General features: G+C 57.3%; 7 protein-coding genes across 7 annotated transcripts in view; 2 read left to right on the top strand and 5 right to left on the bottom strand.

Moving 5' to 3' along the window:
- Nucleotides 1-1200: 1200 nt before the first annotated feature.
- VDBG_06204 (SET domain-containing protein) lies at nucleotides 1201-3243 on the top strand (the record flags this gene model as incomplete). The annotated part of the gene is made up of 1 exon (XM_003003716.1): nucleotides 1201-3243. One exon carries the CDS (start codon nucleotides 1201-1203, stop codon nucleotides 3241-3243), a length of 2043 nt encoding a protein of 680 aa, XP_003003762.1.
- A 632-nt stretch (nucleotides 3244-3875) lies between these two features.
- VDBG_06203 (polyamine transporter TPO5) lies at nucleotides 3876-5701 on the bottom strand (the record flags this gene model as incomplete). Its single annotated transcript, XM_003003715.1, has 2 exons — nucleotides 3876-4759; nucleotides 4999-5701. The coding sequence occupies 2 exons, from the start codon at nucleotides 5699-5701 to the stop codon at nucleotides 3876-3878; spliced, it is 1587 nt and encodes a 528-aa protein (XP_003003761.1).
- Nucleotides 5702-7380: 1679 nt separating this feature from the next.
- VDBG_06202 (hypothetical protein) lies at nucleotides 7381-8140 on the top strand (the record flags this gene model as incomplete). The annotated part of the gene is made up of 1 exon (XM_003003714.1): nucleotides 7381-8140. One exon carries the CDS (start codon nucleotides 7452-7454, stop codon nucleotides 7944-7946), a length of 495 nt encoding a protein of 164 aa, XP_003003760.1.
- Nucleotides 8141-8308: 168 nt separating this feature from the next.
- On the bottom strand, nucleotides 8309-9455 carry VDBG_06201 (predicted protein; the record flags this gene model as incomplete). The annotated part of the gene is made up of 3 exons (XM_003003713.1): nucleotides 8309-8715; nucleotides 8782-9041; nucleotides 9097-9455. The coding sequence occupies 3 exons, from the start codon at nucleotides 9453-9455 to the stop codon at nucleotides 8309-8311; spliced, it is 1026 nt and encodes a 341-aa protein (XP_003003759.1).
- A 1732-nt stretch (nucleotides 9456-11187) lies between these two features.
- Nucleotides 11188-11658, bottom strand: VDBG_06200 (conserved hypothetical protein; the record flags this gene model as incomplete). The annotated part of the gene is made up of 1 exon (XM_003003712.1): nucleotides 11188-11658. The coding sequence occupies one exon, from the start codon at nucleotides 11656-11658 to the stop codon at nucleotides 11188-11190; it is 471 nt and encodes a 156-aa protein (XP_003003758.1).
- Nucleotides 11659-11929: 271 nt separating this feature from the next.
- VDBG_06199 (conserved hypothetical protein) lies at nucleotides 11930-12901 on the bottom strand (the record flags this gene model as incomplete). Its single annotated transcript, XM_003003711.1, has 1 exon — nucleotides 11930-12901. One exon carries the CDS (start codon nucleotides 12899-12901, stop codon nucleotides 11930-11932), a length of 972 nt encoding a protein of 323 aa, XP_003003757.1.
- A 1305-nt stretch (nucleotides 12902-14206) lies between these two features.
- VDBG_06198 (copper amine oxidase) overlaps nucleotides 14207-16170 on the bottom strand; it is a gene marked incomplete at both ends in the record, with an annotated part of 2304 nt that continues 340 nt past the window's right edge. Inside the window, 2 exons of the mRNA XM_003003710.1 lie at nucleotides 14207-15742; nucleotides 15801-16105. Coding sequence (XP_003003756.1) covers nucleotides 14207-15742; nucleotides 15801-16105 — 1841 coding nt within the window. The remainder of the gene's footprint in view (nucleotides 15743-15800; nucleotides 16106-16170) is intronic.

Raw genomic sequence — 16170 nt, 5'->3', positions numbered from 1 at the left:
ACCTTGAAATGGCCCTATGATGGCAAAAGCACGGTAGCCTTTTGTACGAGGCGCCGTTGCGGTCTCGACTCTTCTCGTGATCGGCTGGGGGGGCACAACTCTTGAGGCTCGTGAGTGAGGCTAGCAAGCATCGACCGCCGGCCCTGGGTGCCCACTTCGGGAACGGGAATATGTGGCCTTCGGCCGGAGGCCCACATGGACGTTGTTGGGCAAGGAAGGGGCCGTTCTGCGAGCAAAGCGGATCTAGATCCGGTCAAGTAAGTGTAAATGGAACACTGGAACGGAACCCATCTCCAACCAGGGCTCCGGAAACATCCCACCCTCGTCTTCCCTCCACCATCCACGGTTCATTATCGCTGGCCCCTCCCCTGCTCTGATCTGCCCCCGAGAGTGGCCAGGATGATGAACGTAGCGCGGCAGATGGCGTATGAGGGTGCCAACTGGCGGCAAGACGATCGAGGATGGCGAGAAAAGAACGCACGTCTGTGGCAAGAACCGTAGAGAACAGGAGATCCCTCAGCTGGAAGAGACACACGAATCCTCTCCCGTGTCTCGGGTCTCAACGATGGGGTGCATTCCAGCTTCGGAGGCTTCACCGAAACTGGCCTCTCACCGAAAGGTTGGGTTTAGGCGTTGACAGGCTTAAAGTTCTCCCTGGGCAGAATTTCTGCGGTCTGATTACTAAAGACTATTCACGATTCAGGACATCCCATTGGGACGGCTTGTGCTGATTATCCAGTCGGCCAAGCCCAACGAGGCGTAGCGGACCCTGGATTTCTGCCCTCGCGAACACAATGCTCCCCCCCACTGTTTTCACTCCTTAAATCAAGGGTTCCTCACGCGTCTGGAGTTGATGAATGGAGAGAGGCCCGCCCCTGTCTGCGGTGTTGAACCAAAACGAGAAACGAGCCAGACCCGGATCGACGCTGACGCTGCTGGCATCTGTTCTTCTCTTTGCATGGTCTGCCGTCTCGCCTGTGGTCGTGACGTTTCCAACCCGTCATGTTTTCTTTCTGATACCTTAAAGTCGACAAGAACAACCGAAACGCTTCTTTACTTCCATTTGTTCGGCCTGTCAAATCTTTACTCGCTTCCACACCGTATCCTTTCGGCTGCTTTCTCCACCCCACTCGAACTGCCTGTCCTGTCTGCTCTCACTTACAAGAGATGGGGGCATGACTCTTGGCAGCTTTACGCGACATGACAACGCCTGAACAATCGGATTCTCTGCGTGAGAGTCTGAGTCGAGTCATTATGGACCACCTGGCGGAACTTGACTGGGGCGCCATGGGCTTGCTGTCGAATCCTGTACTGAGAGTTGAGGCGTTTCTCCAGGACGGTGATGCTCTCCCAGCCACCAACCCTGGTCCGTCGAACATGAACCCCGTCGTTTCTGTGAGTCCATGGCTCCGAACTTCCGCGATGGCGGTAACACCACGCCGCCTGGACAAACCAGCCGAGCTGATGTTTCCTTCCTCTCAGAAAACGGTAGATCTGTCAGGGTACATGTCGCCGATGGTTCATACGCCCAGCTCACATGCAGCTACCATGATGTCGGAGCACGTTCCGTCGCCGACATCCTTTAGCCATCACCCGCCAGATCACACCGCTCACATGGATCAAATGATCATGCGACACAGGACGTCTCCTCCCATCCCCGTCCCTGGTTCTGTTCCACTCGACGACTACAGTGCGGCAGCCAACGATTTCCGAAGAAAGGGAACCGGCGGGCTACGCCTCGCGCGTCCAGCCGACGGACCTGCTGTGCGGCATGGTCCTGACAGCCAACGACAGATGCAGATAGCCAACAACTTTCCCAAGCGAGCCAAGGTACAATCTGATTCAGTCGTCTTTGTCCCGCAACAGTCTTCACTCGACAAGTTCGTCGTCAGCATATGGGATCAGATCCACGGCGGCATCAATCTGGAACCTCAGAGCCTCCTCGAGCAATGGCAACTGACAGCCAGCGCCGCGACGGCAACCATTAACAACGGTGGCAGACCGCCAGGACCGGGCCAGCCAGACCTCGGCCTGCTCTCGCCACCCCCTACAACTACAGACCCGTCCTTGGCGACGCTCGACACGGCCACCTTTAATCGCAGCAACCTGTTCTGCCGCAAGGTGACGCAGGCCAGCCGTGCGTGTCGCGCCATCGAGGTCATCGTCCAGGCCCGCTGGATCGAGCATTTTGATGCCCACGTCGAGGTTCTCGCCATCACAAGTCCGGCCCTCTCGCCGACGAAGCGCCGCAAGCGCGCTCTTCTCGAAGCCTGCGCCGATTTTGGATGGTCCGAGAAGGAGCTCCGCAACAAGATGGCCATCTGGCGCGGCTACAAGGAGATCAAAGACGCTGGAGGCTGGGCGGCTCTCGTGTTTGCCGGCATGGGCCTCTACCGCTTTTGCAAATACCGCGTCGGCTTCACGCCCGAGTCCATGGCCCGCTTGCGCGCTCTGCGACCGCGCATCGAAGTGGCCGCTGACACATTACACCCGACCTGGCGGCAGCTACTCATGATCGTGGGCGAGTCACCGCAGCGGAGGTTCTGCGGCCACCCGCACGACTGGGTGGTGCGCCAGGACGGTTCAGACCCAGTGCCGCTGAGGAGCACATATCTCGAGCACGACCCCTTTTTCAGCTTCGAGCACCTCGACGGCAGCGTCGTCGATGCCAATGCCTGGGGCCCCGAAGACGACCCGCGCTGGATACCGCCCGTGAGCGCCGCGGCGTCGCTAACGGGCCAGCACGTCTGCCACTCGTGCGGTCAGGAGCAGAGCGAAGAGCCCAAGGTCAACTCGTGTTACTGTTTTCCGAGCCTCTTTGGCTCAGGCAGACGGAGTCCGTGTCCTGTACAGGTTTTCAGGACAACCGATGGGCGGAACAACGGGCTGCTAGCGCTGTGCGCCTTTGAGAGGGGGGCAGCCATTGGCGAGTTCGTCGGCCTCGTGACAAAAGACCTTCAGAATCTCGATGTCATGGACAGTTCGACGGGCGTCAGAGGCTATCAGATATGGCAGGGACGGCAGGGCAACTACACGCGGTTTACGAACCACAGCTGCAAGGCCAACGCCCAGTTCCAGCACTTTGTCTGGATGAGCACGCAGAGGATTATACTCGTGAGCAAGGGGATCGAAGCTGGGCATGAGATTACGGTTGACTACTCGGGCAGCTACTGGAGAGGCCTCGACAAGGACTGCCTCTGTGGGGAGGCTTGCTGCCGATATAAAAACAGCAGCCATGTTTGATGAAGCAAGCGTACACGAGCATTCACGCAGGTAAATCATGTGTCCTTTCTTCTTTCCCTTTTCCCACTTTCTGGTCTCCCACATGTTCCCACGTGTTCTTCAACAGCGCATTTTATTCTCTTCTGGACAGGGGGTTTAGGCGAAGGCATTTTCATGTTTCATCTTTTAATGTAGCGCTTTATTTAGGAGGATACAGGGCCGGAGAGGAAAGAGGAGACCATGATAATGATAGCGAAACGGCCTGTCTTCTTGAGTGGTCCATGGGGCATGAAGTCTGCCCCATGTCACAGAGTGTATTCCTATTTCGAAATGAAAGGAAAAGGCGGTGTTCTCGATCCGCGTGGATGGTCATACATTCTGACAAACACAAACACACACATACGCATACATCCTTTCCCACACATACACGCACACATGCGTATGCAGGCTGCTATTAAAAGTAACATGTACCGCTTATCAGGAGTACAAGGCCAAGAATAAAGACTGAAATCCAGAATCCGCCACAGTTCGGGGGTGGAGCCCAACCAATTACACAAGGATCAAGGGGAATTCAAGCCTTCGCCCCCGCCCCCCTTCCCCCTCCTCCTCGAGGACCCTTCTCCCTTAACCGGAACTCCAGGCAGACGCGCTTCTTAATACGCCTTCTTTGTCTCATCATCGAGCGTGGCTTCGGGTACATGGGTTGCGGCCACGCCTTCCGGCCCGCTCAGCGACTTACCCATGACCGCATTGGGCTCGTCGTCCGAGCCGTCCTGCGCGACAGGCGGGCCGGTGAAGTTCTTCCTAGCGTAGGCGAGATACCACACGGCACTGATGAGAGCAAATCCAGCAAAGACGACACTCGCGTAGTTCATGGACGAGGCCGTGACGGGAATGGCGACAGGCATGGAGAAGATGACCACAGCAAAGACGATCCACAGCACGGATATGCCGTTGATTAGGTAGCCGAAGCGGCCGAGCGGGTAGGGCGAGCGGGCGACGACCTTGCGGCCGCGGATCATGTTGACGAGCACGGGGACACAGTACGACGTCGACAGACAAATGGTGGCGACGCCGGTGAACGAGTTGAAGGCGGCTGAGGAGCCGAAGAAGATGAGGCCCAGGACGCAATCGACGACGGTGGAGAGGGCCAGGGCCCACAGCGGCACGTCGAGCTTCTTGTTGACCTTCATCCAGAGGCGGTAGCCGGGGATAGCGCCATCGCGTGCAAAGGCGTAGGTGCAGCGTGAGGCGGCAGTTAGGGCGCCCACGCCTGCGAAGAAGAGGATGCCCAGGATGAGGAACAGGAGGCAGAAACCACCCGCCTTGGAGCCTGTAACAGTGGTGAAGAGGAGACCAATGGGCTGGCCGTTGGCGACGCCAAGAAGCATCTCAATGTCGGGCAGCACAAATAGCAGCGGCACAAGGTAGAAGATACCTGTGATACCCGCTGCAACGACGGATAAGACAATGGCTTTCGGCACCTGGCTCTCAGGGTGCTGGACCTCTTCACACATGGCAGCGACCATGCCATAGCCTGTAAGGGTGTATGCAGCTAAGGAAAGATGTGTCAGTACGGACAGAGTCAGATCCGGACAATGACCAGGGGTAGAGAGAGAGAGAGGGAAAGGGGGATCGGTTGGAAGTTACAGCGGGCCAAGCGGCTAAGTGGCCAAGCGGTCAAGGGAGTCTGCACAAATATCCAAGGCGACCCGGAACGAAGAAGAAGGGAGCACCAGACAAAAACACAACAGGGAAGAGAGGGTGGCCACATACGCTGGAGCAAGCCTACGAAAAAGGACCATCCAGAGGGCCAGCCGCTGGCAGATGGATCGTAGTGAGTGAAGACAAACTCGGCGGATCTGCGCTGATCTGCCGTCGCTAAGAGGGTGACCAGGATGATGACCACGCTGGCGCCAGTCCAGTAAATGCAGACCTTGTTGATCAGGTCCAGATGCCTAGAGCCGAATGCATTGACCAGGGCGCAGACGAGCATGACCGCCCAGAAGGCGAGGACGGTTTGCCACTCGTTGGGCACGAAATCCTCATCAAAGATAGAGATGGCGCTGAGCACAAGCTGGGCGCCGGAGAAGTTGATCGACAGCGTGACGGTCCAATTGCCCACGAGAGTCAACCATCCGTCAATGAAGCTGACGATCGGCGCCCACTCCGGGGTGCTCAGCATGGCCGACCAGTAGTAGACGCCGCCAGCGGTCGGGTAAACGGCGCAAATCTCGGCCAGGGACGCAGCAATGCAGCATGAGATGAGTGAGACGAGGACCCAACCCCAGAGCACGCTGACGGACTGGCCGGTGGTGAGGGTGATGTACATGGTCGTTGACAGGCCAAAGGGCACCGCCATGATGGCGAAGGACATGCCCAGGATGCTCATCATGCTGAGGTTGCGCGGCAGCTCGCTGGTGTACCCCAGGCGCTGGAGAGCCTTTTCGGCGCTGGGGGCATTGCGATTGGGCTCCATGATGTTGCGATATGGCGGGGGCCCTCAACTCGGGGTTCTAGAATGACCTGATTGAGTGGGATTGCGCTGCGCGCCGTGAAGGATTCTGTGGTTGGGCCGGGGGATTGAGAATGCGCGATATGACTGCCGGCATGAACTCTGAGCTACTTGGGGAGGCCGTCGTAGCTTAAGCCTCGCGCAGGGCCAAGACGGGAGACAAGGTCAGCGGTGCGCGGTGCGTCCGCCGGATGAAAGGTTCCTTGCGTCGGAAAAAGCGTGTGAGTTGCGTTTTTGAGTGTGTGTGTGTGTGTGTATGTGTGACAAAACGCGGCAGAAGCAACAGAAATGGTTTGCAATGGCACGCGCTTGAGATTTGACACAAATTAGCAGAATACAGCCACGAGGTTTCGTCCAGTCTAGAAGAACCATGGGGGAAGAATCCACCACGCGGGGGGAGACACGTCTCACGAGACCCCTTCTCCACGGCCCAGACCTGTTACTACCGATAACAGTAACGCCCAGTACGTCATGTATCGCGAGAGGAAGAAGCGAGGAGAGCGCAAGTACACCAGTAGAGCCAGGGGAAGCGATTCAGCTCCCTCCCTTGTTGGTATCGCGGTCAACTCCCCAACCAATGGCTGCTGTCATGATGGGCGAGGACGGGGTACTACAGCGGAGCGGAACCAATTGCAGAGCACTATCTAGCGACGATTGGGATTAGAGCTGGACGGGGTCGCCGAGTTGCCGAATGTCGGCCGACTATCGTGCTTATCGTCTATCTACCTTGCACGTTGAGATCCTGGGGAACCTCGGGGGGAAATTGGAGTCGCACCATTTCCTGATAAGGAGAGATGTGTTGCCTGAAACGCCGAGATAGGATAGCCATTCTCAGCGGCCTGGCTATGGGACCATTGGCTATGGGACTATTGATACAAAGCGAGAGCCAAGTCATGATTTGATGAGCTGTCTCTGACGGCGATAAGGGGGTTCGGTCACTGACTCGGGGACGTGCCATCGGGCATCAACACGCGTAGGCGAGGGACCAAGATGCATCAATTCCAGAAGCACGGGGTTTCACTCAACAGCAATAACATTCATAAGTAAGGTAGGATAGCCGAGACAGGCGAGATGAAACACATGGATATGAGGGTTCCTTTTCTGGAAGGTCTGAACGCCGTCGATTAGGCTCTCCACTAATATCTGAGGGTGAGCCTCAAAAATGTTGGCGGGCCCTTCACATGCGATGCATACCATGTGCCAAGGCTGCTGTGCCCCTAGTTTTACGGCTAAGATGAGGCTACATCAGGTACCTTAGGTAACCAACTAACCAGGTATTCCAGGCCTGTGCTCATATTTGTTCAACAGTCGCTCAGCCTTGATGCATACCCAGCTTAGAGTAGGAGTTGGCAGTTTGATAAGAGAGCCTAACTGGCAATAATCGTCCTTGGCGATGGGCTTTCAAGACCGTACTGATGGTCCCAAAGCTAACCCCGTGCCACCTCCAAGGCATCAAAGTGCCGCCTGAGGCCATGCCAAGTGCGGCTTCACAGCCCTGCCGCGCCACCGCCCGCAGCTTGACACCTGACCTGATGAGAAGGCCAAGCAAAAGCATGGCATGCAGGGGGAGGGAACCGTTTCCTGTTATTTCTGCGTCTTACTTAATGGCGTCACATCCAAAACCCCGCATTTCGAACGGGATCACCCCGCGATATGTCCACGCTCAAACAAACACCACGATCGCCTTGAGCCTCCACGAACACCCCCCACCAACATGGATCAGCACGACAACCACAGCGAGGCGCCTCCGCCGTATCCGGGACACCCGTCCGAGCTGCACAGCCATCGCGACGCGCACGACACAAATCCAGCAGACCCCGCGCCGGCTTACGAACCGTTGGTGGACAGGGCTAGCGACGGGCCGCTGGCTGAGGACACCAATGACCGCCACGGCGTTCAGCCAGGCGCGCGGGCCGTCCCAACGTCTCAGCCATCGCCTTCGCGTGCGAGAGCATCATCCTCCACATCGCCGCGGCCTTTCCCCTCACCGTTCACAGCAGAGGCCTCCTCCTCACGCAACCCCTTTACCTACCTCAGGGACAAGAAGCGCGAGCGCGAAGCGACCAAGAAGGTCGATTTTTACGAGAAGCATTACGGGTTCGTGCCCAAGAACGTGCTGACGGAAGCGGAGTGGAAACGGATCAGGAAGGAGGCGGTCAAGGTCAAGGTACCCGTGAAGATGCGATCAAAGGGCTACCATTACTGGTGAACCGTCTGATCAGGGAGGGAGAGGGAAGAGGGGCGTAGGGGCTGCAGAAGACCGATCTGCAAACCGGAAATTGCCGCCACAAATTTGGTCCGACGCACATTCAGTACAAGCAAGCCATGATGAGACCCACGCGTACATGACGATACCTAGATACCACACATAGCGAATCGATTCCGATGATGCTTTCCATTTTGAAATAAAGTCTTCTTGCAGCCTGCTGCCTGCTGCCCAATATTGGTTGGGTATCCCTGAAGTGAAGACTGATTTCCGTAATCCGGGATCACTGGCTCTGAACCTGACCACCAATCAACGACTCGTTACGCCACGACACACCCTTGCGCGCAGAGGCAAGGGAAGGTGGTTTATATTGTCGCCGATCGCAAACCCATGTGCGTAGCCTGGTCTGCGGAAAGTCTCACACTTCGCATCACGTCGAGGTGATAGTCCGTGATCCGCGCCACCGCCTCGGCAAAGGCATTGCAGTTTGCATGTTTGGCGCGAACACGTACCGAGGCCCCGTACTGAAGTCTGTGGACAAGGTCCCGCACGGTACCCTTGTATGCGGCTGGCCTGTCAAGAAAGTTGAGGTCGGGGTTTTGAAGAAGGAACTGACCGAAAGCGCCGAGAATGACTCTGGCGCAGTTTTCTTGTCTCTCCGTGTTGCAGCCTTGCACTGTGCAGCTCAAGCTGTGGCAAAGCTTGCTCTGCATCTCCAAAAGGAGTTTGAAGACCATTGCAACAATATCGGCTCGCACCCGTATGATCCTGTCTACGTGGCATAGTTTAGCTGATGTCGTCAGAGGACAGAGTTGCACGGTTCCTTCCCTGGACTTACCGATCATGCCCATCATCCGTCCATTGTATATGTGATTCGTGAGAACTAAATCAGAAGGACCGACGACTTCTCCGTAATCGCCAAGACCAGAGTCATTGATGAGGGTCCTTGCTGCGCAGAGAAAAAGCTGCTTATCACCGAGCTCCCAGGAGATGAGGATCACACGATCGCTGTCTGGGACGATGCTCATGACTGTCAATGATTCTCCAGAGCCATGGTCAGAACGTTCTGCAGCGTATAGACTGACGCTTTCGTGCTCCCTGTGCAGAATGTCCGGTCAGCTGAGTGACGTTTCTACACGGAATGATCACTTACAGCTTCAAGGCCTGTGGTTGTGTATGTGCCGAACGAGCAGATGGAAACATGTCCTCAGAAACGCCATCGAAGGTTTCATTCTCATGAGAAGAGCCACCTACCTCCGCACCTGCCTCCAACTCGCGGCGCGAGCGTTTGCGCTTCCTTGGAGAAACTGCCGCTTGCCGCTCGCGAGGCTCATCCTGTGGCGGATGGATCGTATCACGGATGCTATCCAGCCAGGCGGGTGCAAACATGGCAACCACGGGGCCCATCTCAAAAGAGCTTAAAGTGCTCGCAATCTGGTAGAGAAGATTCGGAGAGGCCGTCCCGGGGACATGTTCGTATTCGAAGTGGCAAGCGTGCAAAAGCACCTTCATGGCGGCGGGATCGATCGCAGGGAGCACAAGGCAGGGCTTGCCAGCCGTGGCGGGACCTGGCAGGATCTTGTCCCACTCTGCCGAAGTCGAAGCAAGCACGCCGGCGTTGAACTCGAAAGAACGTGTGGCGTCGCCTTCACCGACGATGATGCAGACATCGGCTCTTTCCTTGATACCAATGATGACGGCCTCGGGACGGGCGTTGGATGGCCTCGAGGGAGGGCTGTCTTCGAATTTAACTTCAGGTTCTTCAGGGCCTTCGTCGTCTGTAAATATCTGTGATCCCTTGCTCGAGCTCTTGGGGGACGCTTTTGTAGAGGTGTCGTGCGGCGGTCACATGGCTGGTCCAGACTTGGGACTTTGAGAGCGAGATATGCTGTATTGTCTGCGTGTACACGTTAGAGAGTAGAGGCTCTTCTGTGTCGAGCCGGTGTTACGTCAAGGACCGCAACAAGTTGCGACACATCGTAAGCGCAAAATTGGTGATGCAGAAGAGAAAGGTCGTGCCACCTAATCCGTCTGTGTGTTGTGCGTTGATATGTTGATGGTTGCATGAAGCCTTTGCTGATTTTCGGTATCGGTGGAAGGAAAGTGCATGCCATAGTTTCAAGAGATTGGTTGCTGGTAAGAATACGACAGTGAATGTGAATAGCTGTCGTGGAAGGTATTCGTCCTCTATTCATTTGTACGTTACCCTGTCCACATACTCTGCTTATCTTTGTGCTAATAGCCCCAACAATAAAACAAAACTTTGTTATAGGTGGCATCATCTCTAGTACAGTATCATCTCTATCAGTATGAATTTCTACTTCACAAAGCGAGAAGGGAAGGAGAGTGTTTTGGATGTTCAGTGACGTGCCCCCGCTTCAGTCTGTGTAACGTTCATAACCATTCACAACAGGCCTTGGCCATTTGGCCATGACGGCGGCACAAAAGCCGCCCAGTTCAAAGCTGAAGCCTTGATATCCCGGAAACGCCATTGATCCTTTCTCGAACATGATAGTAAATCATACGACTCCAAAGCCAGGATTGTCCTCGCCAGTCATGCTTAAATGCCAGATTGCGTCTTCGAGATGATGATGATAAATTCAACGCTACTCATCATCCTATGTATGCAAAAAAGACGCCCTTGCTTGTCTTTTGACCGTTCCAATAGCCATGCTCAAGTTGTCCGCCAGCTTATAGGATTCATCCCGAGCCATTTGATTCAGGGGGGAGCATGTTGGTCTGCTTGATGGAGTTTCGGTTCTTTCAGTTCCTGTGGCGTCGGCGCCTCTGATTCTGGTGTATTAGCTATCTGCATGTCAGCGGAGGAGAGGTCTGAGTGTTGCTAGTTGTGTGAACATGTGCTGCCTATGCTCGGGTTCTGGGTTTTGGCTTCGGTACGATTGTCGTGTCGCGAGCGCCTCGCCTTAGCAATACGAACGGATTTACCCGTTAGTACCCCTGTCCGCCTAGGTTTTGGTGATAAGGGGGAAGAGCTCCTGATCGTGGTTGCAAGAGCCGTGGCCCTCTCGCTATCCCCCAACTTCTGGGCGATTGCGTCTTGGAGAGCGAAGTACGAAGCATATCAGTTAAAAGCCAATTCAACTCGTCGCAAGACATGACCGCGTCATAGTGCACAGAGGCCCGGCAAATTCATGTGATATTACTACATCTGACTCCAACCCCTCCAGAGACGTCCGAGTAAAACAAGTCACCCCGAACTCCAGGTACCAGGCAACATGTCCATCTACGTACACTTGGTGATATACATGACGGCAGGAGCAGGCGGCGGGTGCGCGTCCTCGCCAGTAGCCGGTGCAGGCGTGATAGCAGCGGCAACGCCGGCCGCCGGCGTAGGCGTAGTCTTGGCGGGGAGCGCGGCCGCCTTGCCGAGGAGGATGCCGTTGAAGGCATCAGCAGCAGCCTGGTTCTGGGTGGCAGCGACGGCGGCGGCGCTGGCCTGGGCGCACGTGCCCTGGATGGCGGCGGGCGCCTTGCACGAGTCGCTGAGGCGCTGGCAGATGAAGCCGGCGATAATGCCGACCTTTTGAGCGGAGCCGTGGCCAAAGTCCTTGAGGTTGTTGGGGATGAAGGCCGACTCCTTGCGACCGTCGAGACCGGCGGCGAACTTGATGCTAGGGTCCGTGCAGGTGCCGAAGTTGCCGGCGGCAGGTGTGGCCTGGCGGCGCTCGCGGAGGAAGCGCTCGCGGAAGGACATGCGCTTGCCGAGGGAGCTGGCAGCGTGGCACTGGGTGTTCTGAGTGTCGCACTGGCCGACACCGCCGGTCAGCTTGCCCGTGTTGGCGGCGTTGGCGCAGGCGTTGTGCTGAATGTCACACGAGCGGCCAAGGGCGGCACCGGCACCGGTAAAGGTGTTGCCGTTGACGGAGAAGGGGCGGTCACCGGTACCCTTGATGACGGGAGGGGCGACGCCGCCGAGGGTGCCAGTGAAGGTTTGAATGTTGTTGCCGGCCGGGGTAGTCGGGACGTCAGTGGCGGGGGACGGTCCTGGTGATGACGGTGCAGCTCCGGGTGGAAGTCGTAGTGGGCTTCACAGCCTCGCACCCATCGTCGTCCGGTGCGTAAGCGGCTGGCTTCGCAACGGCGTTGCCAGCGCCGGGAGCAGAGGAGGCGAGAGGTGTGACGTTAGGCTTCGCAGCAGCCGGGCCGGCAGGAGCAGGGGGGGCGCCGGCCGCAGCGGCGACGGGAAGACCAGCAAAGTCAATGTGGGTGGCCTTGAGCTGGCCGGTGCCCGTGAAGGCCGGGACGACACCTTGAACGGCGGCCTTGATCTCGTCAGGGGTAGCATCGAGGAGAAGGAGGCGCTGGGTGAAAATGCAGCCGACGGGGTCATTGGCGCTGTCGCAGGACTTGCCGGCGGCGGTCCTGTCATTGAGGTCTCCGGCGACAAAGGTGCCACTCTCAAGCGCGAGGAGCGGATCGCCACCGATGAGGGCCAGCTGCTTGGCCAGAGCCAGGGCAATGGCCTTGTTGCCTGCGAGAGCGCCAGGACCGGCGGCATCCTGGTGCTGGGCGAACGCGCCGATTTCAGGGTTGACGGGCTTGTCAGTGCAAGCGGCACTGACGCCGCCAACAGAGCCGGTGTTGCGCTCGAGGGCCTGGTAGACGAGGGCAGCGGACATGCCGCGAATGTCTCCCACCTTTTTGGCGTTGGTGAAGGCCTGGTCAGCAGTCTCCTGCTTGAGGCATGCCAGGTTGGTGACCTTGCCGGCGCCCTTGGAAGCGGCAGCGTCACCGAGGAGGCCGAAGACAGGATCGACAATGCCCTTGGGGTTGTTGAGGTTGAGAAACTCGCGGGTGATCGTCAGGAAGATCTCGTGAGAGTGCTCCTGGGGGACCTGGCGCTTGACGATGTTGCTTCGGGGGCTGTGCGCAAGCGGCTGCGCAGGGCTCGCAGAAGCCATGCCAAGGAGGCCGAGGGTGACGAGTTCAAACTTCATTTTTGTTGATGGTGAATCGGCGACAAAGCAAAAGTCAGGGGTACGTTGTCTCTATGAGATGGTAATGAGTGGTAAGTAGATGAAGTGTAGGACCGTCCGAATGCAGTCAAGGAAGGTAAAATAATCAAGAATAGGTGCACTGAGGCACAGAATGGAAGATTTCACAGAACCCGTGAGAGAAAGACGGGGAAAGAGAAAAGAGAGTAGTATCTCAGAGAATGTTGGATGATGATGCGATGTGTGACCAGAGTGAAGACCAGACGAATAGGACCGGGAGATCAGCATGATTATGTAGTGGAAAGACAAGGATGAAGTAGATCGGATCACTTGGCAAATTGCTTGATTCCTCAAGACCCATACCCTTTGTCCCCCCTTTGCCCCTCGCGTGTCGGTTTGCTTCGATATCTTGGTATCAGTGCTGCGCCAGGCGTTCATCGTGGTTGTCCCTGGGGCTCCTCTTCGGATGCTACGCAGCCGTGGGCATGTTGTAGGTGTGCCTGGGCGCTTGTACTCGGCTCTCGGCAGTGACTGCTGGAAAGTGACCAAATGGAAGTATAGCAGGCCACCCAGCTATGCGGGATGACTTTTCACAAAGGCCCCCGGGAAGTATCGAATGTGGCATTTGACAGGTAGTGCACGTCAGGGACACCCTTTGTGGACCTTGAACCTTCGGGAGGGTGACATGAAAGTGAAAATCTGGGTTAGGCGAGGATTCGAGACTGGGCAGCGTGCCGAAAGGAGATTGCGGGCTGCTCGAGTCAGCGACCCTCAGGCTGCGCATCAGTGCTGTGCAACAGGCATTTTCTTTGCTCTGCGGCGACTTGAGATGGTAGGTGAGAAGGATTGAGCGCGATCGAGGGGCCACGCGGCTGGGTCGTCGTTGATGGGCGAGGTGGTGTTGAGTGGAAGTTGAGGCGAAGATCAGACAAGGCGAGCGTCATGAGGGTTTGGGCCAGGGTCGCTCAGGCTGAGCCCCACCCATCTGATGCCAAGAGCGTCTCCGCCAGTCACACGCTCGTATTCCCCAGGGATAGCCCTGGCTCTGTCCACGTGATATCGACCTGTGCCTGGCCGACTCTGAAACTCCATTACCACCCTCACACTCTTTGTCTTTCCAGGTCTTTGTGCGACCAAGTCACCAACCACCAGCGACTGTCCACCGCCGCCCGTCTTTCACTGCCATCCCTTGTCGTCTCAACTCTCCATGTGGCGTTTTGAAGATCAATCTGAGAGATCAACACCATCACCCGTCCATACTTCATGCTCGACGGCTACACAGCATGTTTCCCCCCAGTCATTCTTTCATTAGTCACCATTGATCAGCACACTGCAATTGCGCCCCTGCGTCGACACGGCCACGTCCAACGCCGGGTTCCCTTGGAAAAAGTTGACCGGCTTCAGCCCGACAATCATCTTCTCGCACGGCATGACGGGCCAGTCCTCAATCCGTGGATTGTGCGTCGACCCGAATGTGTGCCACATCACAATATCTTCGTTTCGAACCGACGACCTGGCCTCGTCATGACGCCTCGCCGCAATCCACGATGCGATCCCTTCGCCGCCGAGCGACTGCATCGTGTGCCTGCCTGCCGGAAACAGCTCCTCGTCGTCATGCCGAGTGACCCACACCGCGTGCGCCGCGTACTCGGACCGTCGCGCGTGGTACGACGTGGGGTGTGCCAGGAGCAGTTGGCTGTAGCATGGCAGCAGCTTGAAGCCGATGGGCGTGCCCGTGATGGTGTTTTTCTTCGCCTCGTTGACGATCTTGAAGACGCGGTTCGTGTGAAAATCGAGATCGAGACCTGTCTCCTTTTCGATGACCTGTGACGTTGTCGTGTACCCGACGCCAAAGGGGTTATAGTCCTCGCCGGACGCGTCCTCCTCCTCCTCGAAGGCCATGGCGTGCGATTCCTCGACGACTAGCGAGTTTGCGTGTCCGCCGATCGCTGGGTCGATTCGCAGGCAGAAGAGGTGCTGATGGTACGGTGCAAGTGTGCCCGGCGCCACGATGGTCCCGTACGGCACCGTGTCGCCGATGTTGATCGGCGCCGTCGACATGATGCCTGTTGCGCGCACCTCGTAGAACAGCGACGCGTCCTGCTGAAAGTAGAACAGGAACAGGTACTCGTAGTTGCTCACGGTAATGATGGTCTGCAGCACAAGCACCCTCGACCGCGTCACGACGGCGTTGCCCGTGCGAAAATTGGTGTGCTTCCACAGAATGCCGTCGTCAATCTCGTGGCAGCAGACAACGTTGGGCATCCGCAGCGGCTCGCCCGCCGCCGTCGTCAGCCAGCCGTCAAAGTACCGGATATGCCCGAGACAGTCGCAGCCGAGGCCCAGGTTGTTGGCGTTGACGCCGGCGCCGTCGTTGCCGAGGTCAAAGGCTGCCTTGCGCGGGTACGGCGCCCGGGGGTCCGCGTACGGCACAAACATCTCGGCGAGCGAGAGACGGTAAAAGAGGCTGCGGCCGTCGTAGCGCACGTCGTGCAGCGTCATGCCCTCGCGGTAGTTGAAGCCGATGCGCATTGTCCACTTTTCCCACGTAATGAGGTTGCCCGCGGTGCTGAACGATGGGCCTTCTGGCTGCGAAATGTGGTACGGCTTGGTTGTTGTTCTGTGGCTCGTGAGTAGGTCGGGGTGGTACTCGCTCTTTTCGGCGTCGACGATTTTCCGCTCGTCGAATTCCGCCTGACGCGTGTGCATCTTGTCCCCGGCTGCCGATGGCAAGCGGTAGACGCTCCTGACCTTGAGGTCGGGCGACACCTCGGCGCAAATGTCGAGTGGGTAGGCGTAGTAGTTGGCCTCTGGGTGGTCCGATAGACGCATGTAGAACCAACCCTGTCGTCTGCCTTTAGCATATGTTATTCTACGAATGAAGCGAGAGAATTGATCTCACCATGGTCCACCGTTCCTTCATGTCCCTGACGCCGTCGGTGGCGTACGCCCACGGCTCTACTACCACCGTCGCGCCCTTGGGCAGCTTCAGCGATTCAATCTCCCGCTGGACCTGCTCGTCTGCGAGACAGGCGTCGCCAACCTGCTTCATAAAGTCCGTGTCGATGTAGGAGTGCCGTCCCATGAAGCTCCTTAGTCGAGGCCACAGCCTGTTGGTCGAAGGTCGACAAATGATCTCGTGGAGGGAGCTTCTCGATGAAGACCTGCACTCTGCCCTGTCTGGGTGGCCGCGCGCCGGACCCGGGGCTGCATTGTTCGTCGTCAAGGAAGACGGACCATGCCTTCTTCGGGGGTTCGGCGAGCGAGATGCC

This window comes from Verticillium alfalfae, genomic scaffold (genome assembly GCF_000150825.1).
Source record: "Verticillium alfalfae VaMs.102 supercont1.7 genomic scaffold, whole genome shotgun sequence".
NCBI lineage: Eukaryota > Fungi > Ascomycota > Sordariomycetes > Glomerellales > Plectosphaerellaceae > Verticillium > Verticillium alfalfae.
Note: the sequence above shows the minus strand (reverse complement) of the source record. Positions and strands in the feature narration are given on the sequence as shown.